Source organism: Tachypleus tridentatus, chromosome 8, assembly GCF_004210375.1.
Source record: "Tachypleus tridentatus isolate NWPU-2018 chromosome 8, ASM421037v1, whole genome shotgun sequence".
NCBI lineage: Eukaryota > Metazoa > Arthropoda > Merostomata > Xiphosura > Limulidae > Tachypleus > Tachypleus tridentatus.
This window is the reverse complement of record NC_134832.1, coordinates 13021936-13049701: the sequence shown is the minus strand read 5'-3', so window position 1 is coordinate 13049701 and position 27766 is coordinate 13021936. Positions and strand designations below refer to the sequence as shown.

The 27766-nt window shown below is 33.2% G+C and overlaps 1 protein-coding gene across 1 annotated transcript; it reads left to right on the top strand.

Annotated features, from left to right (window-relative positions):
- The first annotated feature begins 9327 nt into the window (after positions 1-9327).
- Positions 9328-17569, top strand: LOC143258548 (uncharacterized). The gene is made up of 3 exons (XM_076517680.1): positions 9328-9505; positions 10531-11059; positions 15873-17569. The coding sequence occupies exons 2-3, from the start codon at positions 11003-11005 to the stop codon at positions 16302-16304; spliced, it is 489 nt and encodes a 162-aa protein (XP_076373795.1). The 5' UTR covers positions 9328-9505; positions 10531-11002; the 3' UTR covers positions 16305-17569.
- The last annotated feature ends 10197 nt before the right edge of the window (positions 17570-27766 follow it).

Here is a 27766-nt window from a genome sequence, read left to right as displayed (position 1 = left end):
CATTTATTTATTTCTGACTTTGTTATGGCCGGCTCGGCATGGCCAAGCGTGTTAAGGCGTGCGACTCGTAATCTGAGGGTCGAGGGTTCGCATCCCGGTCGCGCCAAACATGCTCGCCCTTTCAACCGTGGAGGCGTTACAATGTGACGATCAATCTCACTATTCGTTGGTAAAAGAGTAGCCCAAGGGTTGGCGGTGGGTGGTGATGACTAGCTGCCTTCCCTCTAGTCTTACACTGCTAAATTAGGGACGGCTAGCACAGATAGCTCTCGAGTAGCTTTGTGCGAAATTGAAAAAAACAAACAAATTGTTTTGGCAACACTGATCTCAGGTTACATAGTCATTGTATGACGATAAAACTCAAGTGCTTGAACGAGTTTTCATTAAGAAGCTATTTCGTGTCCGTGAAAATACTTTTGAAGTGCGAAAGATATAAGAATATGTTTTTAGACAAATTAATAATTAGTTGTCACCCTTATAACGGATAAGTGGCTAAATACCAGTAAGAAATCTGATACGAGTAAAAATCTTCCTAGGCCTAATACGATTTCATCGGTGTTATCGTCGTGTGCAAACACTTCAAGGCAGGAAGACTCAAGAAATACCGAAACAAGAAAGAAAAGAAAGTATGATGAAAGTTTTATTGAATATGGTTTTACATGGACAGGTAGTGAAGATGGACCTAATGAGTTGTGTATTGAATGTGGAACAGTGTTGAGTAACAGTAGTTTTCATCCAGCAAAGTTAAAACGGCATCTAGAAACCAAACACTCCCAATTAAAAATCCAACTTCCGAGTGTTTCAAAAGAGAGTGTTTGCAATCAAATACAAGGAAAGCTATATTTCGTTCGTTTGTCCATTAGGACAACAAATGTGCTCTTATTGCTTCATATCGTGTTAGTTACCATGTTGCAAAAGCAGGTGAAGTGGAGTTAATAAGACGAGTAAAAGTGAGTCCAACGTTTTCGCTTCAGATGGGTAGATCAACAGATGTTGCAGGTTATGTGTTGTTGCACGTGTTTGTTCGCTATGTTCACAAAGATAGTTTTGAAGAAGACATGCTAATTTGCAAACCTTTGCCTACTGAAACAACAGGAGAAGAAATATTTAAACTGATCGATTTATTTATGGAAGAACATGAGATTCAATGACAAGTATTTGCACTGAAGGGGTTGCAGCTATGATTGGAAAAAATTCAGGTGCAGTGACACGCATAAAAAACAAAACCTGGACATCGAAAGTATTCACTACTGTCTTCATTGTCATGCACTTGCAATGAAACGAATGCCAGAAGGCTTAAAAAAGGTATTGGGTAATGTCATAAAAATAGCTAATTTTATAAAACGAAGACCACTCGATGCGATTATCTTCAATTTATTCTGTGAGGACATGGGAAGTTTGCATAAAAATGTGCTGCTTCATACTGAAGTCCGATAGCTTTCACGAGGAAAAGTGCTTGCTCGGTTTTAGGAACTGCGTGAGGAGATAGGTTTCATTTTATCTGAGTGTCATTTTGAACCTGCATAGAAACTGGCCCGGCATGGTGAGATGGGTTAAGGCGTTCGAATCGTAATCTGAGGGTCGTGGGTTCGAATCCCCGCATCAAATATGCTCGCCTTTTCAGCCGTGGTTACGTTATAATGTTTCGGTCAATCCTACTATTCGTTGGTAAAAGAGTAGCCCAAGATTTGATGGTGGATGTTGATGACCAGCTGCCTTCCCTCTAGTCTTATACTGCTAAATTAGGGACGGCTAGCACAGATAGCCCTCGAGTAGCTTTGCGCGTAATTCAAAAACAAACAAAACAAAGCATACAAATTGAGGCACAAATTCTGGATACAGAGAGTGGCTTACCTTTCAAACATATTTGCCTATCTAAATGAAGTGAATGCTACAATGCAGGGTACCAGGGTAACGTATTTCAAAGCTCAGAGTAAAATGGAAGCGCTTCACCGTTAGCTAAAACATTGGGGTGAACATAAACTTATGGAAGAACTTGATTGCTTCGAAAATCTCAGGGATATTTTTACTTATGAATGACATTTCCTTAAGTGAAGTTGCAAAAGTTTCAGTCTTGCAGCACATATCTGATTTGTGTACAACTACTGAGGAGTACTTCCCTCCTCATTTAGAAAAATTACTGTGAATTCAAAATCCATTTGTTGACTCTGCAAATACCAGCGATTTGCCTCTGAAAAAGAAAGAACAGCTTATAGAAATTTCAACTGATTACACCCTAAAAACAAGATTTCAGCAGGAAGAAATTACACAATTTTGGATTCAAATGGCCATGGAATATTCTAAAATAAGTAACACAGCTTTGAAAATTTTGATGCGTTTTCCAACAACATATCTTTGTAAGAAATATTTTCACTGTATTGAGCTGCAAAGACCAAATTTAGAAACAGTCGAAGTATTGAAAATGATTTGCGCTTAAAAGTAACAACCACAACACTAAATACTGAACTGCTTTGTGAACAAAAGCAAGTCCATCGCAGCCATTAATAAATAAATAAGTACACTGTACTTTTACTGATATAAATTTTGCAAGCAACAATTTTTGAACAAGTAAGTAGAGGTAAAAAATTTGCTTTAAATATTGATATTTTGATAAATTTATATTCTAAAAGCTTGAAGTAAACTTTATCTGGTGCTAGTGACCGATTGTTTCTAATTTAGTGAATTTCTTATTGAAGCTCCAGAATGTTTTTTTCTGTCCGATGCGAAGTTTCGCAGGCTTAAAAAGTTTGGGAACCCCTGCTCTAAACTATTTCTAACACTTCAGCGTCCTTTATAAGATAAAGAGCCGAAGACTAAACATAGTGCACTAAAGTTGGGCTAACTAATATAATATATACAATGTAATTATGTCTTTAGACTTACATTCTGTATTTCTGTAAATCCAGCCTTAAACATCTTTTTCCCTGGCACTAGCAACAGAATGTCAAGGTCGTTTTCGTCCATAATAATGTTTAGGTTATTACCACTAAAATTATACTCGTAATTTAAATTGTAATGCACATGCAATACTTTCCATTTATTATCATTGAAGACCATCTGCCGTTTATTTGCCTAACTCACCAAATAATAGAAATCTTTCTGCAAAGTAGCAGCATCCTGCTCATAGCCACCAACATGTAAACCCTTAATGTCATCAACAAATTTAAATAATATATTGGCCATTCATTTACATATATCACTAGTGTGAACCAAAAACAGCAAAGGTCCTAACCCTGAGCTATGACGTATCTACTCATAACATTAATCCAGTTTGTCAACAATTTATGTCAACCCTCTGCTTTCATCCATCTAGCCAGTTCTATATCCAATAATCCAGCCTATTCCCTCGCCTATAGAGTGACAATAATTTTATGTGACACCTTGTCTGATAATCCAGATCGACACCCTTATTCTTATCCACATCAGCATTAGACTCTTCAAATAACGTAAAAAGATCAGTGTGGCAAGATTCCTCCATTCGCAAAACCATGAAAACTATCTAACACAATTTTAAGCTTTGTTAAATGACTTTGTAAACCCTCTTTTACTAGACTTTCCAAACCTTTTTTTAACCAGTGATTTAACTAAAATCCAGGATGAAAACCATTTATTCTTTCATTAAGGACACCAGCAAGAAAAAGAAAATTTTACAATTTGTATTACCTGGTGGTTCTTCAGTATTTCAGTATGTTATAGTAAATAACATCATTATATATAGTTTTGTCCTTGCTATAAATATTGCTTCAGGTGTCAGTAAAAAATTCACACAAAATTTAACACAAAGAAAGATAACATAATAACGTGATATAACATTTAGGAACAACATGGGAAATTTTTTTCTATCTTGGTTGTCCCATCAACTAAGCCAAACTAAAACTGTTAATAAATAAATTTAAAGAAATGTAAAACCATCCCTGATCATTCATATATCTATCAAGTTTCTTTTAAGCTCACTCAAATTCACATCAGAAGGCAAACCATTTCATAGGCCAGCAACCTTATTTGTAAAATGAAATTGTCTTAGCTGTACACGGTTTCTACCTTACCAAAATCTATATTAGTATCCCCTAGTTTATAATTCTCGCTGTTAAATATAAAAAATGTTGATACATCAACATTATTAGTTCCTTTTAGAATCTTAAACACTTCAGTCAGATCTTCTCTAACTTTTCTTTTATCAAGAGAAAACAATTTTGAGGGGTTGTCATATGAGGAGATATTAAGACCCTTAAAATTGTTTTTAACCATCCCAGGTGTAATTTTAGTAACCATTCTCCGAACCATTTCCAACCATTCAATGTCTTTCTCAAGGTAAACAGTTCAAAACTAAACTCAATACTCAAAATGTGGCCGAACCAGTAACCTATAGAATGAAATTATAACGTCTTTAGACTTGTAATCAATATTTCTGTAAATACAACCTAAAATTGTATTTGCCCTATGAATAGTAACAGCGCACTGCTTGGATGGCCTAAGAGGCTAATCAAGCATTGGACCAATATCTCTTTCTTTCATAATACTCTTAAAGTTATTCCCATTCAAATTATACTTTTAAGTCAAATTATGATAACTCACATGTAATATCTTGGATTTATCATAATTAAAACCCATCTGCCACTCACTTTCTCAACGTACTAAATGAGCTAAATCTTTTTGTAAAGCAGCAGTATTCCCTTCACAGCCAATAACATCCAAAATCTTGATATAATCAATAAATTTAAACAGTTTATTGACCTTTCCTTCATTTGTGTCTTTAATGTAAATCAAAACAAGCAATGGTCCTCAGATTGAGCCTTGAGTTACTCCACTTGTGACAAACATCCAGTTTAACTGAACTATATTTGTAACAACCATCTATTTTCTTCCATCCAGCCAATCGTCTATACAATTTACTAACTTATACCCCACCCTTAAAGAAATAAGTTTATTTACAAGTATTTTATGTGGCACTGTGTCAAATGCTTTCTGAAAATCCATATACACCAAATTAACATCCTTACCCTCTCCTACATATGTAATAATATTTTCAAAGCACGTCAAACGATTTGGTAGGCAAACATTTCTCTTAGTGAAACCAGGTTGACTATTTGATAAAATTCTAAACTTTGTTAAAATATTTTCTATCATACTTTCTGAAACTTTTCTTACAACTAATGTAATACTAATAAGCCTATAATTACTGGGACAACTGTTATTGCCTCCCTTGAAGATGGGAGTGACATTAACTAATTTCTAAACTTTCGCTATTTGTCTACTATTCAAGGACTTACAAAATATTGTGGCAAGTAACTCACATATCCAGTCCTTGACCTCCTTAAAAATCCTCGGGAAATATTATCTGGCCCATTAACCTTATTATTCTTTAAACTTTCCAATTTTATTTTAACAAGCTCCGAATTTGTGCAATTATGTAAGGAATATACTTGTTTTGAATATTGAAAAATATTTATTTAAAAATTTTCTTTATTTGCTCAGTGTTTCCAAATAATTCATTTGCCCAATTCATAACAGATAAATCTTGCAAGGAAATTGTTGTGGTTGACCCTTATTAAGCACAAAACTACCTGAAACCCACTTTCTAGCGGCATAAGTCCACAGACATTCCGCTGTGCCACTGGGAGGTAGGTAAGGAAATTGTTATTTGTTATTAAGCACAAAGCTACCTGAAACCAACTTTTTAGCAGTTTAAGTCCACAGATATTCTGCTGTGTCATTGGCGGTTAGGTAAAGAAATAATAATTCTGATCTTCTAAAGAATGATCTTATTGTTGAGGATACATACTATCTTTTACCTGATACAAATTATAGTTTACCTTTTTTTAGGAAAAACATTAGGCTTAGATATATCTGATTTACTTTTAAGATAAATTATGTACAGAAGTAACAAAACAGTATACATTCTGAAAATTCTATTCAGCCTTCAAAAGGGTGGATTAATGGGTGGAGACTGTTCAAAAATTATAATGCTTTGTTAAGGTATAACTTCTCAAATGTCAAGGTACGAGACAAAAAGCCATAAAAACTAGGATTATAATAAGACCAAATTCCTTATAATTAGCTTTAAATACTTTGGCAGCTTGCTTTTCATTATGAAGACGAAGGACTATATAATAACCAACACATTTCATTTAGTTAAGTGAATATGGAAGGCTTAAAATGCGTGGCTATGCCAAAATATTTTTGGTGAACAACTTTCACAACTTTAAATGAGACTAAAACAAGATAAAACTGTAAATTAGTGTAATGGTTTAATAAAAAACATTTTGAAATATCTCATCTACGCTACTACATGTAATATGATACGTTGAACGACAAGTCTGTTACGAAAATGAATGAGCATCAGTCACATGAATTAACTCTCAGTTAGGTAAGTCGAACTAAACCCACTGAAAAACTAACGTTCGTTGTAAACATTATAAGGGGAATAACATTTTGTTTAATATTTTCTACAAGCTGCTGTTTCAAAAATATTGGACGACTCCGTAATTTGCTAGAATGGTACATCTTCTACTTAAACATAAAAAAAATGGTTTAAGAAAATAATATAATGTTACTCTTCTACATAATATACTTCTAAACTGTTAGATATCCTGTCAAAAAATGTTTTAAGCTTGTTGTTGACAAGCAAATTTCGCAATGTACTTCTGCTGTAAAATCAACATTTCTGTGTTCTAATAAAACAATAAACATGGAGGCGCATTGTCTTCTGTTAAATACCTCCCAGAGTAGTTCTTCCAACCCCCATGTGCACGAGAAAAACATTAAGCTAAAAAACGAGAATATTTCAGACAGTCTTTGACCTCGAGAATATCGCAGTTGTATATTATCCATCTAAAGCTACTTATTCTGTGTCTGACGTCTACGAAATTAATGTCTATATTATCTGAAAATTCAATCAAACTTTAAGGATTCATTTTTATAGTTTTTAAATTTCTGCTGCATCTTTTAATATAGACAAATATTTAAATACGAAATAAAGTGGATAAGTAAAAATGAAACTCACTATTTAATTCAGATATTTTATTTTTTATTTATAAAAGAACCTCATTACCTGGAGAATCCTTATGGAATTTGACATGTTTATTTACAAGATTCTCACTACTTGACGTATCTCTAAACCATTTTATTTGCTAATATAGAAGAAACTCACTACTGAGTGTATTTAGAGAAAATTTTACTCATTTTCTTTTATGAAACTTACTTGATGATCTACCTTATTTACTTATCTACAGAAAGTTTTTTGCATCCTTACTTTATATTTAAAATAGGATGTTATTCGGTTCGTCTACATTTGATTTTTAAAAACACTAAGAAACGTCACTTCAATTTTCAAAAGTGACTGACGGATGTAACGTTGGCTCCAACAATGAATGATATGTGCTTCTTTTAGCTCTAAAGTACACATACTGCCACAAACGTTCGACTAATTGAAGTATGTGTGTCTAAAATAGTGATGTTTTTGTATTTATTACCACTTAATATTCACATACTAAAAAGTGTTTAAGATTTCTTGTATAAACTGTGTCTTCGTTTACTTCAGTTTTAAACGTTTGTCTTTTAAAGTTAATTTAACTGTAAGTGTGCATTTCTTTGCTTAGTATTCCATGTTAATGCTGGGTGATTTTAATATTTGTTAAAAGTTGTACTTTTCTTTGTTGCCATTAAACGTTGATATTTGATGTGTTTAATATGTTTTAAAATGTTGTAACTTCTCCTTAGTAAACTTCACCGTTAACATTCAATGTTTTCAACTTATGTCAAAGATATATACATATAAATATATAGATCGTAATTTTCCATACAACTTTACATAATGTTAGCAAACCTTATATTTCTTTTTCCTCCATCTCACGTTAATAATAAATATTCTACCTCCAAATATTGCCTTAAATTATCTTAGTGAAGACTCTCACCAGATGATATCAACTATTAGTGACTGTAAACAGAAAAACATGCTCAGACTAATTTTATTAAATATATTAACTTTCTATACAAATTTTCACACAATGAAAATAAATCACACATTCTTAAAGAAGTTCATTAGGACCAGAATTTTTGAGGTAGCTTGCTGTCCAATCTACGTTTTATTTCATCAAAACGAAAAAAAAAAAATTGATTAAACATACTTTAAATTGCTACTGTAAAATCAATTATGTTAACACAACAAGCTCAACTATCATTCATAAGGCGATAGGCCCGGCATGGCCAGGTGGGTTAAGGCGTGCGACTCGTAATCTGAGGGTCGCGGGTTCGCATCCCCATCGCGCCAAACATGCTCGCCCTTTCTACCGTGGAGGCGTTATAATGTGATGGTCAGTCCTACTTTTCGTTGGTAGAAGAGTAGCGCAAGAGTTGGCTGTGGGTGGTGATGACTAGCTGCCTTCCCTCTAGTCTTACACTGCTAAATTAGGGACGGCTAGCGCAGATAGCCCTCGAGTAGCTTTGCGCGAAATTCAAAAACAAACAAACATTAGGCAATATTGACCAAAATGTGAATTTCAAGCATAATAAACTCTTAAAAAAACATTGTGTGTCGGGCATATTTTTAAAAAAGGCACAAATCTATACTAAGTATATTAGACAAATGTATTAATTGATTACACTACGTAATATCAGATTTTTGACCAGTAGAAATTTTTTTTTATAATCTGAAATTGCTTAAAACCTTTTTATAGTCTACATTCACTATGGCTGGCTTCACCTGAGGTCTCTTAACAAATATACCAAAAATACTTTTATTTGTAGATTTACTTTTCACTTATTTACTTTTCCTACTTCAATTAGAGCTTTCAAAATCATTTATTGGATAAACGTCACAAATCGTTAGACCTATTTTGTAAAATTCAAAGAAATTCCGTATTTGAATAATTAAGAATAGCATATCGTAAGTATAAAGGTAAGGATATAATGAGTAACAATAGCTTGGGAAGTTATTACCTACAGTAAAAAGCAAAAACCCCTAAGAGCTTTGCAAGATGTATGGTATGTCAATATATATATTTATAAAAATACAAAACACAGGTGAGTGTTTGATCAAATGATTTGCTTTAGGGTGATATTTTCACAACGTAATTCACTACTTGAATGATAGTTTTCAGAAAAACAAAATATATCAGCATGAAAAATAATTTTTATTTAAAAGGTCGGTTGCTGTAAAGTCGCACAGTGTAGCAACACAGGAATCGAACATAAAATTTAAACGTTATAAGCATAAAGCTTGCTGTTGATGGTTTATTATATAAAAAAGGTAATAAAACTAATTTGTTATTTGATTTATGTTACAATAATACTCATTAGTCTGTTAACTACTAATAATAAACATGTAGGTACTTTTAAGCATGAATGGAAGAAAACCTGTAGAACAGATCCTACTAGTACAACGGAAAGTCTACGGATTTACAACCTCAAACATGAGGGGTTTGATTCCTATGGGAAGGCTTCTGTGATAGTCATATGTGACTTTGCTATAAGGAAAACACACAAACAAAACAGGAATAATATAAAGGTAAGGTTATCACGTGAAGTAAAAAATAAAAATTTTCATAACTGATATTTGACATACAGATTTCATGTCAGCTAAATATTAGTTATTGTATATAAACATTTTCAAATTGTAATCAGAGAAGTATATTCACTCAAAAAATTAAAGTATGTTTAAATCATTATTAATGTTTCCATGTGGTTTGCAAAACGATAATGTAAATTCAATAACTGTTAATTTAATGCCTGAAAATAAATCTGTGTATATAGCGTGATTAGGAATCCTATGAAATCATTATGGTGAAATGTTGGCTTAAAAATAAACTGTAATTCTATATAAACCAATAATTCATGTTTAATTTGCAATTATTACAACATTATCTAGTAAACACTTGCATTTTGTTATCTCTCTAAAACAAATTTTTCAAGTTTTTGAATATGTGATAATTTTTCATAGATAATGTTATTAAAACAAATTTAAGCCTACTTTTCATGTTTTAATTAGAATTTCAAATCATTCATTTGATATATGTCACAAATCATTAGACCTATTTTGTAAAATTCAAAGACAATAAACATTTGAATAATGTTTCATATATATTGTATATTACATTTAACATGCAAATGAGTTCTGATCGTAACTAAAGCACGAACACATGAATTACCAGCAGAAAACATCAGATGTATTATATGTATCACGGCACCACACAAATAAATAAGTTTATTAACTGTCAGACAGAAAAGAAGACTATAGGTTGATCATGTGTGATAAGTCCACATTAGCTGCCTGACGTGTACTAAAAATGTGTATTTAAAAGATTACGAAGATTTTGTTAATGACAACAGCTACGTACTGTCTAGAAACCATATTAAAATTAATAGTATTCAAACAGGATATTTAAAATAAGCTTCTAGCACTATGAAAGTTGTTATAAAAAACAAAATTTATTTAATAAATAAATTTACATGTGACTTATGGTGTACATCCCCTTTTCTCATTGTTACATTACTAAAATATATTGTTTTGTTTTTGCATTTCTTTTTACCAAGTTCCCCCACCAACGTCTGATCAAGTCATCAACAAAGCACTATACTGGCGCCCTCCGGTGGAAAGGTAATAAACATATTTCTGAAATATTGAAGTCTAAAATGTACATGATGGCCTGAGGAAATATTAAGGAGGCGCACAACTAAAATGAATTGTGAAGAATATTATCTTCGAAGATCGAGTCTGAGATCGTAATGCAACTCACGTAAGCTAAAAAGAGGTTAATGACGTGACCTCGTGAGGTTTAGGGTATAAAAACCCCTGGGAAAGACCCAGCGGCTGTATGCTTGATGGGGGTGGCATAAGCTTACGACCACTCAGTAAAGCACAAGCGAGTTTCTTTGCTAAGAGACCAGTAGACTGGATGTTTTGAAAGTACGCTGTGATGCTAAATGACTTGACTTATTCTCTATAAGCAGTTCTGTGGATCATCATTACGAGGATACAGAGCATCTGCCACGTACTTCATTAACCATGCTACTTTTTTCTGGAAACCTCTTATCATTCTCGAACACAAACATCTTCCACGGGGTAAGTGGTATTCTCGATTACCTCGTTTAATTTGAAATTTCTTATTGTATTCCTGGGAGTTATTCTATATTTTTATTTAAATAGACGGTTTTATCGTTGTTATCACGTTGACAAATTCAATTATATTTAATTTATACTTTCTTGCTTTCTGAAGCAATGTTACATACTTTGTATCATGTTTCTTAATGGTTTTATTAATTATTTTAACTTAATGATTTAAACTATGAAGAATAATAACAAATGAAATTAATTAAATTGTATATTCGAACATGAAACCAAGCCTAGTTCAGACACGTTTGAAAACCTTCCATAAGCCAAAATCACCTATTTCGGTGATACCTAATCTACTTTTTTAATACGTAAAATTGTAATTACGTCAATGGATAATTATATAATTTAAAGTACTTTAACTATCACGATTAACATCAGGAAACATTTTGCACATGTCAAAAATTTAAAAAGTGTTCTAATATATATCTATACCTTTTAATGTAAACTGCGCCATCAAACCCAAATTTACAAAGCTAAATAGAATAAAATGTTTTCTTTAACTGTGTGTTTGAAGAGTTTAGTATATATTTTCTATTTAACAACAGTAAAACTTTCGAAAGAAGACATAATGCAGGAAAGCATAAATTGTAAGCTTAATAATGATGTCACAGAAACAATAGATTTTGGTTTTAAAGGAATATCTACTCAGTAAGCCCCCCGCTTACTAGCAGTAAGTCTACGAACTTACAACGCTAAAATCAGGCGATCGATTCCTCTCGGTGGGTTCACCAGATAGACCGATGTGGCATTCCTATAAGAAAAACACACATCACTCAGTAAATGCCTTTATAAAGTAACAGCCCTGATATCTCTGCTACGTCAAATGGATTATTTACACAAAATAAACTAAGACTGGAAACCTTTTCATACCTCTTTTCTCTTTTCATTACCAAAGTTTCTTGGTATGAAAAATATATTTTGAAAATTCCTTAATTCGAATTTGTTATCATGATAACCTAAGAAATAAATTTTTAATATGCAGTTGTTGATGTTTTAATACAACCCCTTCGTTCGAAAGTTGCAGATTTCGTATTTTTATATACAAGGAGAAAATCATAACAAATTTGAAAGGGTATATATATATATATATATATATATATACATATATGTATGGATTTTATTAAATAAAATAATAATTATTTGGGGTTTACGAAACTTTTAGATACATGTTTTAGATGCTCGCCCTCCCAGCCGTGGGGGCGTTATAATGTGACGATCAATCCCACTATTCGTTGGTAAAAGAGTAGCCCAAGAGTTGGCGGTGGGTGGTGATGACTAGCTGCCTTCCCTCTAGTCTTACACTGCTAAATTAGGGACGGCTAGCACAGATAGCCCTCGAGTTGCTTTGTGCGAAACTCCAAAAAACAAACAAACAAACAATTTTAAAATCTAAACAGGCTGCTAAAAATCGATGCAACCAACCATATAGGTAAAAGAAGCATCACAAGTTTTATTTCATTCCGTTATAAAAGAAGAGTGGTTAGTATTAAAACATACTCGTCAGTCACAAAGAAATTTGAAATGAAATATAGTCTTAGAAAAGATGAAGTACCTATAACGATGTTTGTTGTATACACTTTAGTTTACATTTTTAATAACAAACAAAAGTAAAACATTACTATTAAATATATAGTGTGTTAAGGCGTACGACTCGCAATCCGAGGGTAACGGGTTCGAAACCCGTTCGCACCAAACATGCTCGCCCTTTCAGCTGTGGGGGCGTTATAATGTGACGGTCAATCTTACTATTCGTTGGTAAAAGAGTAGCCCAAGAGTTGGTGGTGGGTGGTGATGACTAGCTGCCTTCCCTCTAGTCTTACACTGCTAAATTAGGGACGGCTAGCACAGATATCCCTCGAGTAGCTTTGTGCGAAATTCAAAACAAACAAACAATTAAATATGTATATAACTCTTTCTGTGAAAGTAGAGGTTTTGCTTTGTTTGTTTGTTTATGAATTTAGCACGAAACTACACGAGGGCAACTGCGCTATCCGTTCCTAATTTAATAGTGTAAGACTAGAGGGAAGGCAACTATCTCACCATCTACCGCCAACTCTTGGCTACTCTTTTACTAAGGAATAGTGGGATTGACCGTAACATTATAACGCCGCCACGGCTGAAAGGGCGAACATGTATGGTGCAACGAAGTTTCGATCCCGCGACCCTCAGATTACGAATCGAGGGCTTTAACCACCTGGCCATGCCTGGCCCGTTTATACATTCATGTTTTTTTTAAACTAAACGTTCCACTATGAGCACTTATTCTTATCCTCATTTACAATGTTTCAAGTCCAAAATATCATTCACTTCACAGAGTTACTTATAAGAAGAAGTTCGTTATCACACCAAGCATTTTGAATTAGTTTCAAGCTATTGTTATTTAACTGTATATTTTAACCTTGTCATATGAGGTTTTCCCCGATGAACACACAGTAAATGGTTATTACTGTAGAAAATAAGTTATAATTAACAGCCTAGTAGTTTGGATTCGGTGATGAATTTCCGGTTGATTTTCCTCCGCCACTAAAATAAATGAATTTCCAAAACTGGCTGAAGAGAGTTAATAACACTTTCAATGTAGGTCGTTGATACGCCACTCCTTAGTTTCTAATTGAATGTGGAAATTACGTTCATAGTTAATCAGGGATATACAAATACTATTATTTACATTAATATAACTGTCTCACTTGCTTTTAGTAGACTTATTTATATATTATCAAATGTACTGGGAAAATGCTCCTATTTTAAAAGGGTGGAGGGGAGGCCATGTTTTGGCCCAAAGGTTTCATTCCAGTAGGAATGAACTCCGTCTTCGACTTAATCATTGCATGGCCTTATGTGCTACTAATACTTTAAAAAGACCACCACTGGTCTTGCAAAATAGGTTCGGTTATAATGAAACATGTAGGTTTATTCTTCTGTTCCTCGAATGCTGGGCGTAGCCTAGTCTTTTATATACAGGAATGTGGAACTAAAAGACCATGGTTCACGAGAAATTGCACTCGTCAATTTTAGGCAATGTGTGCGTTAAAAGATCTACAGCCAAAACCCACTATTTAGTTAGAGTAGACCAAAAACTGCTGGTGGATGCTGTTGGCTATCTGCCTACTCTCTAATTTATCAATTCAAAATTAAGGACGGCTAGCACATATAGCCATTGCGCATCTTTCCACAAATATCTAAAAAGAAAATTTCTGTCAAATAGTTTTAAAAAACACTCCACAGTGGTTTATCTAGAATCATGCCAGCTTTCTAAGCCATTAAGTTGTGCAGAAATAAATGTCGGAATTCTTACTAAAACATCTAGAAGCTGGATATTAAGTAACTATCGTTGGTTGTTTGGTTGGTTTAATCCATCGTTTGTCGCTTAATTAGCTGCTGTTTCAACTTTAAGTTGAAAGTTTCGAAACCCCAAAGGTAGCATGGAGAATAAGGACTTTCATCTGAGTTTCCTCTACGACTTCAAACTTGGACGTAAAGCTGCGGAAACTACAAGGAACATCAACCATGGATCTGTTGCTGAACGTACAAGTTTCGACATGGAGATGAAAGTCTTGAAGAGCACGAATGTTGTGGAAGGAAGCCATTCTTAGATGAAAACACATTAAGTGAAACAGTTGAAACAGATCCTCGCACAACAGTACGTGAACTTGCAAAAAAACTAGACACAAGCAAATCAAGTATTGCCAACCACCTGAGCGCGACCGGAAAAACGAGAAAGTTGGATAAGTGGATTATTGACAAAATCGATGTTATGAGACCTGTCAAGGATGAGGCTCCAAAAATTGAACGAAGTAGGAATCGAGGTTCTACCTCTTCCACTTTATTCTCCAGACCTTTCCCCTATAGATTTTTATTTTTCGAGCACTTTTGCAACTTTTTGAACAATAAATGCTTTCAAAACCAGTCAGCTGCAGAAGAAGTTTTCAAGGAGTTTATTCACCATAGAAACTCTGATTTCTACAACACAGGCATAAAGAGCATCGTTACATTTTGGCAAAATTTTGATGAGCAAATGGTGCTTACTTTGATTAAAGCATGTTCAACAACAATGGTTTGTATTTTTCCAAACTATGCAGTTCAAAAACGATATTTATTTCTCGACAACCTAAAAGAAAAAGAACATTCCAAATGTTACTAATTTTAAATCTATATTATACGTTGCATATGACATGGTGTTGAACATTAAACAGAATATTAAAACAAGAAAAGGCGCTGGATTCAATTAAATACAACTAAAAAAACAGTTCTTAACACTCAGTCAAGTACAGGATTACGGATATAATGGCATATGTTTCTTTCTACATCACGTTTTATAGTTTGTACTGGTCAAATATTGATTAATTGTGACATATAAAAAACATTTCACATTAGCATGTCCAGTGACCGTCTTTTCTTTTCTAGCTCATTATCCACAGCGCTTTTTGAATTGGATACATGATATTCTGAATTTCTCTCCAAGCAGAATCCTCTCTCTAACTAGCTTGTTGTCTATAATAGTTGTTTGCCTACATTAACCTCACATAACAGTACAACATGAGACGGGTCCAATTTTAGTTTTAAGTATATTGTCTGCAAGCTTTTGCTGTGATGATAAATTCACACATTTTATAAAAATCTTGCTTTCCCTATAATAAAATTTTTGAAACACCAAACTACTGATGTATATGTTACAATTTGAGTTTTTTGCATCAACTGTATTTCTGCTAGTATCTTACAATTTTGTCACTAGTATACTTTTATTCACTCTATTTCTTTACAGATAATTTTTATTCCTATTGTGAATCTTTTGTGGATTCAGTTCGTGACGTCAGCGTTTGACGGATATGGCCAAGAAATCCCTATTCCTGCAGGTGTAAAGTCGAATTACATGATTAGAAATCACCTCGGTTTTGGAACATATAAGTATGGCTACGATACAGGATCTGGACCGAATCAGTCCTTCAGACAAGAAGAGAGAGCAGAGAATGGTACAGTCCGGGGAAGGTGGGGCTATGTGGATTCATATGGTATGCTCAGGGTGACGGAATATCTAGCAGATGCCACTGGGTATCACATTTTAAGACAGCGAATAATAAAACCAGAATTTGAAGTACCAGTAGTGAAACCACCCCAACCTGTCGAGAAACCACCTGGACCTTTCATTGGACCTCTCCCTCCATTTCTGTCTCGACCATCACCAGACGATATCTGACTTCATTTTTCTTCTTACTTATTATTGTTTTGCTATGGGGAGGTAGACTATAATGCTTAAAGTACGGGGATGGTGACACGTGTACCACGAAATACCAATTTCTTCAAATTTTTTACCCAAGTGAATAAAACTACCAATACTAATGTCATAAAACATAACACAAACTACCTTTTACAATAATTTGTAGGAATTCTTTTTTTATTGTTAAAAGCGTGTTTGTAACAAATTGATGTTGCATAGTAGTTATGACCAGCTTTATTGCCTTAACGAGATATTTGAATCTTATTTTTATCATAAAGTACCATAAATAATTTAATTAGATATTCGTGGAGATGTAAATTTTATTGTCTTGTAAACGGGTGTACAACAATGTTGTATAACAGAAGATAACAACTTCCAGAAACCCAGTGGTGTTGAATACAATATAATCGAAAGTTATACACTTAAAACATTACAACATGGTTTGATGTATAAGTGTGAGAGAGAAATAGTATATTTTATTGAATTTTTTATTTATTTTCTTTGTGTGAGGGTTGGGTGCAATTTTTGAGCAAATCATTTAGAAAAATTCCGTGGTCTTACATTAAATTTTACACGTTGAGTATTAGTATTTGCTGTTTCTTTGGACAAACTATTTAGCACAAGAATTTCTTACGTACTATTACTTGTTTTGAATATCAGCTTAAAATAATTTAAGTGGAAAATAAGAGTGAGTCTAAAAATAACCTTCTTGTAAACCAGCTCTTTGTGTCTAATAACAAAAACAATGGAGACTTTTATGATATAGATTTCTAATTTTAGCTACCCAGTATTATTTTCCAACTCCATCATTAAGCATATTACTTGTTCGAACATTCAAAATGTTTTTCATTTTTCATTCTTTTCTGTCACCTGAATAAAAAGAATTGTTTGGTTGCCACGGTCGAATAAATTATAATTAAATCTAATTCCCAGAAAGCCAACAAAATAGGAAGATACAGACAACACAAAGGTAGTAAAATAAATCAATAAAAAGGTGTTAAAAGAAGATACAGGGTAAGACGTTGTAGCAGAAAATGCTTAAATGAAAAAGGAAAATAATGTTTAACTTCTTGTACAATTGCTAGACGTTTATTTCTGAATTGGCAGTTTATGTATTTACATAATTTATTTTCAATAATTTTGGTGTTGAAGAACAAAACTGAACGCATCTAACTTGTTTTATATAAAAGTAAGAGTATTTTCATTTGCATTTATTGTTAAAATAAACTTGTCACAAACATTAAGGAATGCGTGTACTAGTGTTGATTAAGGAAATGTATAAAATGTTATTAGTATGCTGTTTTTAGATGTAATCCTTATAATAATTATCTACTTACTGAATTTCATTAAAATCATTAAGTATTACTCTACCAGAGGGTAACACGCTGTAGGTAGGATAATGGTGACAGTCAGTCCCAATATTCAACTGAGAGTAGCCGCCTCAGGAGTTTCCGAGAGATTGCCTTCCTTCTGTTCCGTAATTCAACTTACGTACGACAATGGCTGAAACATAATGATCTTAGACTTCATCTATCCGTTTAGCTCATTGTGTGCATAAGTTATAGTTCAGGTGATCAAACAAACAAACCTGCCTGCATGATTCTATTTTTTCTTTCTTTTTTCTAACAATTGTAAAATAATAATAATAATAGCTGGTGGTTAAAAATACTAAATTATTTTCATAAGCATTTGTTTTGACAGCATCCTATAGTTTTGCAAATAAAATAAATATTCTTCTGAGTGATATGTTCTTATATATTCATTTAAGGACTCAATTTAAAAAAGGAAGAATAACATGAGTCGTTATTATGATTTGAAGAGTTCTTCAAGATATAAGAAGAAAAGAAACAATTTCAATACCATTAACAGAACAATCTTTAGGATCTCTAAGTTAAGAAAACATTATTGCGTAGATCTATTTTCAAAAACTTCAAATATCCTTTAGGTGTAAAACATACAAAAAAGACGTCAAACGAGCAAACGGTTCAATCAAATTCTTCTGAGAGAATAACTGATTCTTTGGAATTAAGTGCAAATCGATACAATGGACTATCTATGCTCTTCTCACCACGGGTATTGAAATTCGGTTTCTAGAGGGGTGAGCCTGCAGACATAACGCTATGCGAGTAATATAATGGGGGAGTACTTCTGGAAGAAAAAAAGCTATGTAAAAAAGCCCTTAGTAGTATTTTATCACATATCTGATTTAGTTCAGACAGCTCGATGATGGTGTGGATTTTGACACCTACTATAATTCAACGAGATGATAAAGAAAAGTGGGCATGAAATGCTTGTCAACAGTCTCTGTTAATTTGTAATGATATTTGTATATAAGTATACAAGTAGTTGAGGCTACAAGAAAATACACTTTAAATACTTAATCAATTTTCAAAATTATAGAATTAAAATATGAAAGAAAGACAATTGTGCGTGTCAGAATAACAAAAACTTCATTTATTCAGGACCATGGTTTCGCTAGGAAAGGCTTCATCAAGTGTAAACTGTAATTATAGAGTTTCGTCAAGTACTGACGGTTTCAATTATCAATCTTGAAAGTGTTAGTCAAGTTGTAAACAGAAAATTTAAAAACTAAATTTGCGCTTGATGATAGCAATATTAACAAATAATTCTACATGGGTTGCTTTTCAGTTTGATTTTACAAAAAAAAAATTAAAAAAAGTAAACACCTTTATTTGTTATTATGAGGATTTGTTATGTTTCTTACCTTGTATTCCCACTAAAACGTCTGCTTTTTATCGATTGCTTTCACTTTTACATAACTAATTGCTGGATACCTTTTGTATACAGTCTCTTCACAACTGGTTACTGTTATAGTGGATATCACTTGCTAATTACCTGAAAATTCCAAAGAAAACCCCTTTGTAGATAAAGTTTGAATTAATTTAGCTTGTATGTTTAGACAAAAAACTGTTTATGAATTATTTGTGACGATATACATGTATAAAGAAGTTCTCATATTAAACGGCAAATTAAAAGGTTTATAATTGGAGAAAAAGTCTTCAGAGTTGAACGAAACACATCCTATCAGATTATATTTAGAAATACCTCATATCACCAACCTACAAGTAAGAGATTTTGAAATTATGCATCTGAATGCATTAAAATCAATTTGGAAATCAGAAATCCATTTCAGAAAAACTGATGGATATATTATTTTAACTTTTTTGTATTTTCATACAGCTTGGTTTTTATACACTTTACGTTTCAATATTTCCTAATGTCTCTAATAGCTTATTACTATCATTGTTCTCGAAAATCTTGTAATTATACTGTTTCTGTGGACATCGTCGGTATTAATATATATAGAAAAGTCATTTACCCAGCCACATTTTAGTAAATATACCTTGAATATCTAAACCTCCTGTTTTTCTTTCTATTGAAGCTTTTCTCTATAGCCGTCATTACATTATATATTTGTAAAACACTGTGGTATCTCATTCTACTAAACGATTTTACTTCTTTTTCAATAATTCCAGTTGTCACAAAATTGTCACTTTCAGCTCTTTCTTACTCGTTTAAATCACGGGGAGCGAGAATTCCCTTATTCAAAGTACGCCTTTTATTTGTGCGAAAGTTCCCCGGTTTCATGAAAACAACAAGAATCAAGGTTAAATTCCTTGTTCTACAGAATTTGTGTCGTGCGTTAAAAAGGTTGCCTATGTCACGACTAGGAGATCTCTAAGGGCAAGAAGGCAGATATTGAAGAACGTGGGCGGAACTTTGGGACATAATAGTAATGGGAATGTAAGCCTTTGTGTCACATGTGTTTCATACTATTTGCTCGTTAAAAACACTGAATAATAGATAGATAAAAGCTGTGTTGAAAAACTGATAAGCACTTATTAGAAAATGTATTACCTCTTTATTGTAGTAAATAGCCCGGCATGGCCAGATGGACAGGGTGCTTGTCTCCCAATCTGAAGGTCGCTGGTTTGACTTGTCCCACAAAACTTGCTTGCTGTTTCAGCTGTGAGTTCGTTATAATGTATGTCAATTCTACTATTTGTTAGTAAAAGAGTAACACAGGAGTTGGGGTGGGTGGTGAATAACAGCTGCCTTTTCTCTAGTCTTTTACTACTAAATTAGGGACGGCTAGCGCAGTTAGCCCTCGTGTAGCTTTACGCAAAATTCAGAAACAAACAAACCCTCATTGTAGTAATATTTGACAGCGATGTTAGAAAAACAACTCCAACTCCAATTGAATTTCAGTGCTTATAGCATTTGTTAATACCTGATAGGTCTACTAAGAACTTTTTCTGATGTCCTAATTGGTAGAGAATACCGTGAATCTTAGGATCTGCTAGTTGAGAGGAGTGAACTTTTATAATCTGAGATATCTTCTAGAAACTGACAGTAGATGTTCTAATATCATTTAAAGGACGATAAGACAATTACTATTAAAAGATGGTAATATCTCGTGTAACAATCTGTTTGGTAAAACAATCTTCTAACAGCTGCTAGTAGATGCTAACAGATCACCTTGTAGTTGTTAATGCAAGATCTAACAACTGCTAATATTTGTCTTCAAATATTTTTTCACATCTATTTGGTGTCTCCAAATAACTCAGCTGCCCATTTCACAACAGATAATTCTTGTCACATTCATTTAGAATTTGCTTTTATAAGTTTGTAACCAAGATATCGTTACTCCTTATCTCCATATTCAGTAAAACATCGAACCTAATGGATCAACAATTACTTGCACCTAGATGTTCCCCAATTTCTATCCTCTTAATCATTTCCATACTTAAAGTTAATAATAAATCTAAAATAGCATTGTTTATAGTAGGTTCCTTAACGAATTAGTGAAGAAAGCCATCCTGAACAAATACTAAATAAAGAAACAAACATAAACAAACGCAAAATTAAAGAAGCCTTACTTATACAACAACTTAAACCCAAAATAAACCAACATAAAGAAACGCCTTTATACCTATATTAATATATAAAATAAATAAATTATATATTTAAACATCTAACACCGCCCTCTACATTCCGACACTCAGTTACACAACCCCTTCCAAACTTGTGGTCAGCTTCCGGTTAGTTACCTCTTTCTTTGTGAACCTGACGATGACCGAAGAAGGTCGAAACGTTGTTCGCTCTTCTATGTAAAATATATTCTCAACCCAAACGAGCCGTTTTTGCATATATATTTCTCTAAAAGTGGGTTTTCTCGACATCACTGTTCTCCCTTATGGTTTGACTTTAGCATTTCCCAATCAATATGTCTAAAATTAAAATTACCCATAACTATGATATGATTAGCAGCTGAAATCTTAATCTCACTGTAATATTTCTCACAAATTTCGTCAATATCATTTGGTGGTCTGTAACAAATTTCCACTAAAAATGTTTTCCATTTAGAACCGTTAATATAAATCCAAATTGAATCAGTCTATATCTAGAATCGTTAATATCCTCAATTTCATCAGGATGTAATTCATATTTTACATATAATAATCCTCCACATTTTTAGAACTCAATTCCTTTTAAATATACTATATTTCAAAGAAACTTTTGTCTGTCATCAGTATCATCTATATATAACCATGTTTCAGTTATTCCCATTATATCAAAATCCTCCAACGTTACCAATGCTCCATAGTCATCTATTTTATTTCTTACACTTCTAGCATTCAAATACCAACAATTAAACCTATCATTACAACTACTTCTCTACTCATTTCATAAGCTAAATTTTCTTTCACCTCTTATTCTTTTTGCGTTTAGTTTTACCTGGCCCTCACCACTGTCGAGTCCTAGTTTAAAACTTCCCTTACAGCTGAGTTAGTACTTTAGCAAACAAGCTAGCCCTTATCTTATTTAACCTTTATCCCACTGAATCGATCCCAAAAGTTCAATCAGTTTATCTCCTCAACCTAAGCCTAGAATTTAGTCCTAGTGGCCTACTTATAACTTCATCCCCATAGTTAATTCTAGTCAGGGATACTGACAAAAATTAAGTTATGTCCTTTTTCATTAGGTGCCTTTATCACCCCTTTAAACTTATTAATTAGCACTCCTACCTAAATTTCGCTACATCATTAGCCCCTACATGCACCACAAAAAACTGAATCTCTGCTAGCCCCTTTATTACTTTCCTGCAGTGTCAATTATATCCTCTACCCGTGCCCGTGGGTAGTATAATCTGATTATTTTCTCCCTACTTACCCCACAGACTAGTCTGTCCACATGCCTTATCAAGGAACCACTTATATGTATAACCTCCTTACCATCCACATACTTTAAGACTCTTTTGTTTTTCTTCCCTTCAATAGTTCCTCATCTGCAGAAGCAAATGGCTGCAATTTATTGCTCAACAGAATAGGACCATTCTATCTAAATTCACTACTTTTTTACTCCAATAGTACTCTTCTAATTTTTATAATTAACTGATGTATCGCTTGCATATAAAGGCTTAAGTTCCTCCTGAAATCCTGCTACCATTTCCCACAGTCTACACTTCTCTTTATCTACTGCCTCTACTTTAGTTAATATAGCCTCCAACCTACAAATCCTACATAACAATTTCATATCTTCATTACTAGCTTCCTTACAAGTATATGCCAGTCTCGAGATCCAAAATAAAACCCATTCATTACATCCATTACACCTAAGAAACTATGAAAGCTTAACTCTTTCACTAGTTTTAATCATTGTATTTATACTTATAACCTCAAAATAAATATTTTAAACCAAATACCGGTAACTTATTGTTAACACTGTTATTATTAAGCCTAACATTTAAGAACCAATAACATTATTTTTATCACTGCTTTGTTTTAACACTAAAATTTAATTATATAGAACTTAGAAATAGAACTTAATAATTCATTAGAACTAACAACATACGTGATGTTAATAAAGAAAATGTACTTAGCCTGATTTATAACCTACATTTAAGCTATAAGAATTTTAATTTAAAATACCATGAGACAATATTACTTTTAGATTGTATTTATTAAATAAAACTACATATCTACCATTTTTTACGATTTATCAACACGGTACGTTGATATATACCTGTAACTAAAGTGCCGTTACACGTATTAAGCCTGTATAACATAGTAGTCAAATTTACACCACTAATTTCTAAGTTAAAACTTTTACTGTTTAATTTTTATTTATCAAAATTATTATTGGGTTATTAAATCCAACTTACTATAAATTATATTATAAATATTAAAGAACTTTCAGAAATCTATAACAGTTCAACTTATTAATGTCCTCTCCTTTAGTCGCGGCCCGGCATAACCAGGTGGGTTAAGGCGTGCGACTCGTAATCTGAGGGTCACGGGTTCGCATCTCCGTCGCACCAAACATGCTCGCCTTTTCAGCCGTGGGGGCGTTATAATGCTAAGGTCAATCCCATTATTCTTTGGCAAAAGAGTAGCCCAATAGTTGGCGGTGGGTGTTGATGACTAGCTGCCTTCCCTCTAGTCTTACACTGCTAAATTAGGGACGGCTAGCACAGATAGCCCTCGAGTAGCTTTGCGCGAAATTCAAAAAACAAACAAATCACGCACTCAACTCTTCGTGTACGGATCGTCATGTAGTTGTTAAAGGAATATTTATCAACTGTTGTAGGTACCTGACTAACTGTCTTGTAGCAACTGCTAATAATTGTTAATGGAGGTTCGAGCAACTGCTAGTAGATGTTTGGCAGATCGTCTTGTAGTTGTTAATGGAAGATCTAACAACTGCTAGTAGATGTTTGACGTATCGTCTTGTAGTTGTTAATGGAAGATCGAGCAACTGCTAGTAGATGTTTGACGGATCGTCTTGTAGTTGTTAATAGAAGATCTAACAACTGCTAGTAGATGAGAGGTTTTCTTAAAACAGTGAGAGACTGTTTATTCGTACTCATTCACAGGGTTTTTAATCTCTCGTTTTCTAAAACCTAACGTCATCCAATGATTAATGATTCAAGCTCTCATTCCCTTAAAAAATCTATTTCTGGGACCATATTCTGTGTAATTAGTCATTCAATCAATGAAACCGGTTGATTTTATGTTGTTTGATTGTAACTCATTCTTAAGAGCATCTGACGTCAAATTACACTTCTTACTGAGCCTTAGTTACTAAACTAGTGAGACATGTTGTAATGGACTTATTTAGTCATTAAATTCCTCTTTTCTAATTGCCCAGATATTAGGACCTTCTGTGATTTAATCAATTAATCATTCAACGCTTGCCTTACTATAAAAAAATATAGAAACAGTTTGGTTACGTAATCATACCTTTTCGTTAAAATAATTGTTTGAGATTGATACTTATAGTAAAGTTGTTTATTGTTCTTTTATATTATAAAAGATAGTGTTTAACACATAGATCATACGCATGTTGTTAAATATCTTCTTTAAAAGTTCACGTAAAAAGACGAATTGTTTTCTCATTTAAAGATGTAGTTCCTCTCTGGTACAGTGGTAAATCTACGGATTTACAGCGCTACAATCAGTGGTTCGTTCCCCTTGGTGGATTCAGAAAATAGCCCGATGTGACTTTGATTTAAGAAAACATATATAGTTGTAAACTAAATACAAAATGTCAGTAAAAATATGTACAAATGTTTTCGTGAAGTAACTAAAACATAACGTCTAGGTTATTACTGCTCGAAGGAATGTTGTAGTTTGTTTGTTTTTTAAGCACAAAGCTACAGGTTAGTTTTTGTCCACGGTAGAGAATCGAGCCTTGGATTTTAACATTAGAAATCTACGAACTTACCCCGATCCTCCGGTGAGACAATAGAAAGAAAGTAATTTATACCTTTTAAAAAATCTTATTATGAAGTTAAAGAGCATTTACCATGCTTTAGAATTTGAATTGTTAATGCATTTCTAATGCTTTCTCTCGTTGTGTTAAAGTAATGTTATTTAGGCATCATTTATTAACATATATAGTGATTTTCTAACAATTTTTGAGCATTTCATTTCTTTCATATGTTATTGGTTATATACGTAATATTTTAACACTAATTTCATACGTTAAATTACTTCGGATTATTACATAATTTGCCGACAGGTTTCACTCTTTATTCTGATTCAGGTAATTAATTACATCCTGCCTGGAGTCATATATAAAAGGTTGCTCGATGTTCCCATGAACAGAATATCCAGAAATGTAATTAATGAAGTCCACGCATGATCACAAATTTAAAACTAGGTTGAGAAGTTTTATTCTTAGTCCATTTATAACACAGACACCTGTCGGGAGAAACAGCCATTTTTCCTTTGTGGGGGGGTTGAACTTTAGCTTGAGGCTGAACTTTGCTATATTCGTGCATTCCTCTCGGTGTTCACTTTCCCACGCCCTTTATTCTCCCATTTAGCCAGTCGTAAAACCGGCATAATGACCTCGTACAAAAACAACAACCTACGTTACGAAAAGCTCAACTTCTTCCCGGAGGAATGTGAGCGGTTTAAATGATATAAAAAAATATTTAACCTTTCAAATAACACCTACAAACCTGGCTCTGTCCTGTAACGCACTTTGTACTCAAAAACACAGGGAGAGCTGAAACGTCAAGTGCACTAGATAAAATCACTTTATCTTCTCTGTTACCTATATAGAGTTACGGGAAATATTTGCACGAAGACACTGTTATGTCGTGTACATAAATCCACATTGTACTTTTAATGTCGTACAACTGAACATAATATGATTAGCGATTTCTCAACACAAATTATTTGTCACATACATTTTCATGGCGAAAATTTTGAAATGCAAAAATATTCAAGGAATCATTTTCTTTAAATTTCTAATAATTTTGCATAATTATGAAGGAACAGAAAAACAACACAATTTATGTGTATCTTAACGTATTTGTGAGTTTTCATATAAGAAGTAATCGGTACATATCCTGTATGTTCTTACTTCTCACATTCTTTCTATATCATCCTGCAACTTATTATTTCCTAGCTGTCTTGAATGATTTTATTTCATATCTATATTACCAGTACGCATTTTATATATTATTTTGCAAATTAACTTCTTACTTTCCGGTAGTCTTGGGTGATTTTACTTCCTATACATCACATCAGTACACATTTGAATGATTTTACTTTATTTTGAATAACTTGCAATTTCTTATTTCTTGATTATTCTGGTTCTACAGCTTCTCTCAATAAATACTGCAAGCTCTTATTTACTGTTCTTTTCATTCCAGCTCTTCCTTACTTTCCAGCTTCCTTACTGTCTTTTCACTTCCACTATCCTGAACGTTCTTATTTCCGTACTTTCTAGTTGTTCTCGATCTTATTAAATATTTTCCACGTAATTACTTCCTAAATAAACTGCAAATGATCATATATTTCACTTTCCTCAACGTTCAAGCTGCCCTGAACGTGGTAAGTATGTATTTAAATATCATACCTATTTTCACTTGCTACAAATCTTGAGCATTACTATTTCTTAACTTTTTAATCAGTTCTTACTTTTTCGCTATCCTGCTTGTATGTTCTTACTTCCTGTCTGTCTTTCATATTAATATTTTCCAGTTATCATGCATATTCTTAATATACAGCTGATCTGTTCCTATTTTTTATTTTCCTGTTCTTCGAGTTATTAATTCCCTGTAATCATAAGGTTTATTTTTATTTTTTACTTGTCTTCTACGTTCTCAACATATATTCTTAAACTTCAGCGCAAAAAGTTTATTCGTATTTACCCCCAGTAACCCAACGGTATGTCTGCGGACTTACATAGCTAGAAACCGGGTTTCAATATCCGTGGTGAGCAGAGCACAGATAACCATTGTGTATTCGGATTACTATATTTTATCTGTAACGTATAAGGATTTTTATTTTAATATAAAAACTTATGCATGTTAGTTTAGGCTTAATTGTTTGAATGAGATTGGAAATTTGAAATTACACTTCTTCTGTTTCTATAGTTGTAGTTAGGTGTTACACATTTTTACACACAGCTATAATTTAACGAAATGAACACGTAATTGTTTCTTATAATTAACACAGTTCATTGAATATGAAATGAGTTTCGTACAGCTATCTTGTGAAATATTGCTGATGTGTTTCATTCCAACACCTACCAAGGTTCTCTTCATAACTGTTGATACGTTATCGGCCATTCATCTTCTTGTGCAGAAGATGGAGGTTGGTTTGTTTCCTTGTTTTGACGTCAAGAGTGATCAGACTGTTCGCTCTTGTGCCTTTCTTCAGATCAATTGATCTATCTAATTAACTTCCTGTTTAACTATGTGCCTCTTTTTTTGTCTATTCATCCATCCATAAATTGTTCCGTCTAGCTTTCTGTCCATCTTGGTGTAAGTTTTGTTTATATAATAATTTGTTTCAATGCAAAGTGAAAATCCGAAGTCTTACGAAAGAGGGTTAGAACGTATAAACAAAATCTTTCCTCCACAATTGCCCCCCGCTAGTACAGCGGTATGTTTTCGGATT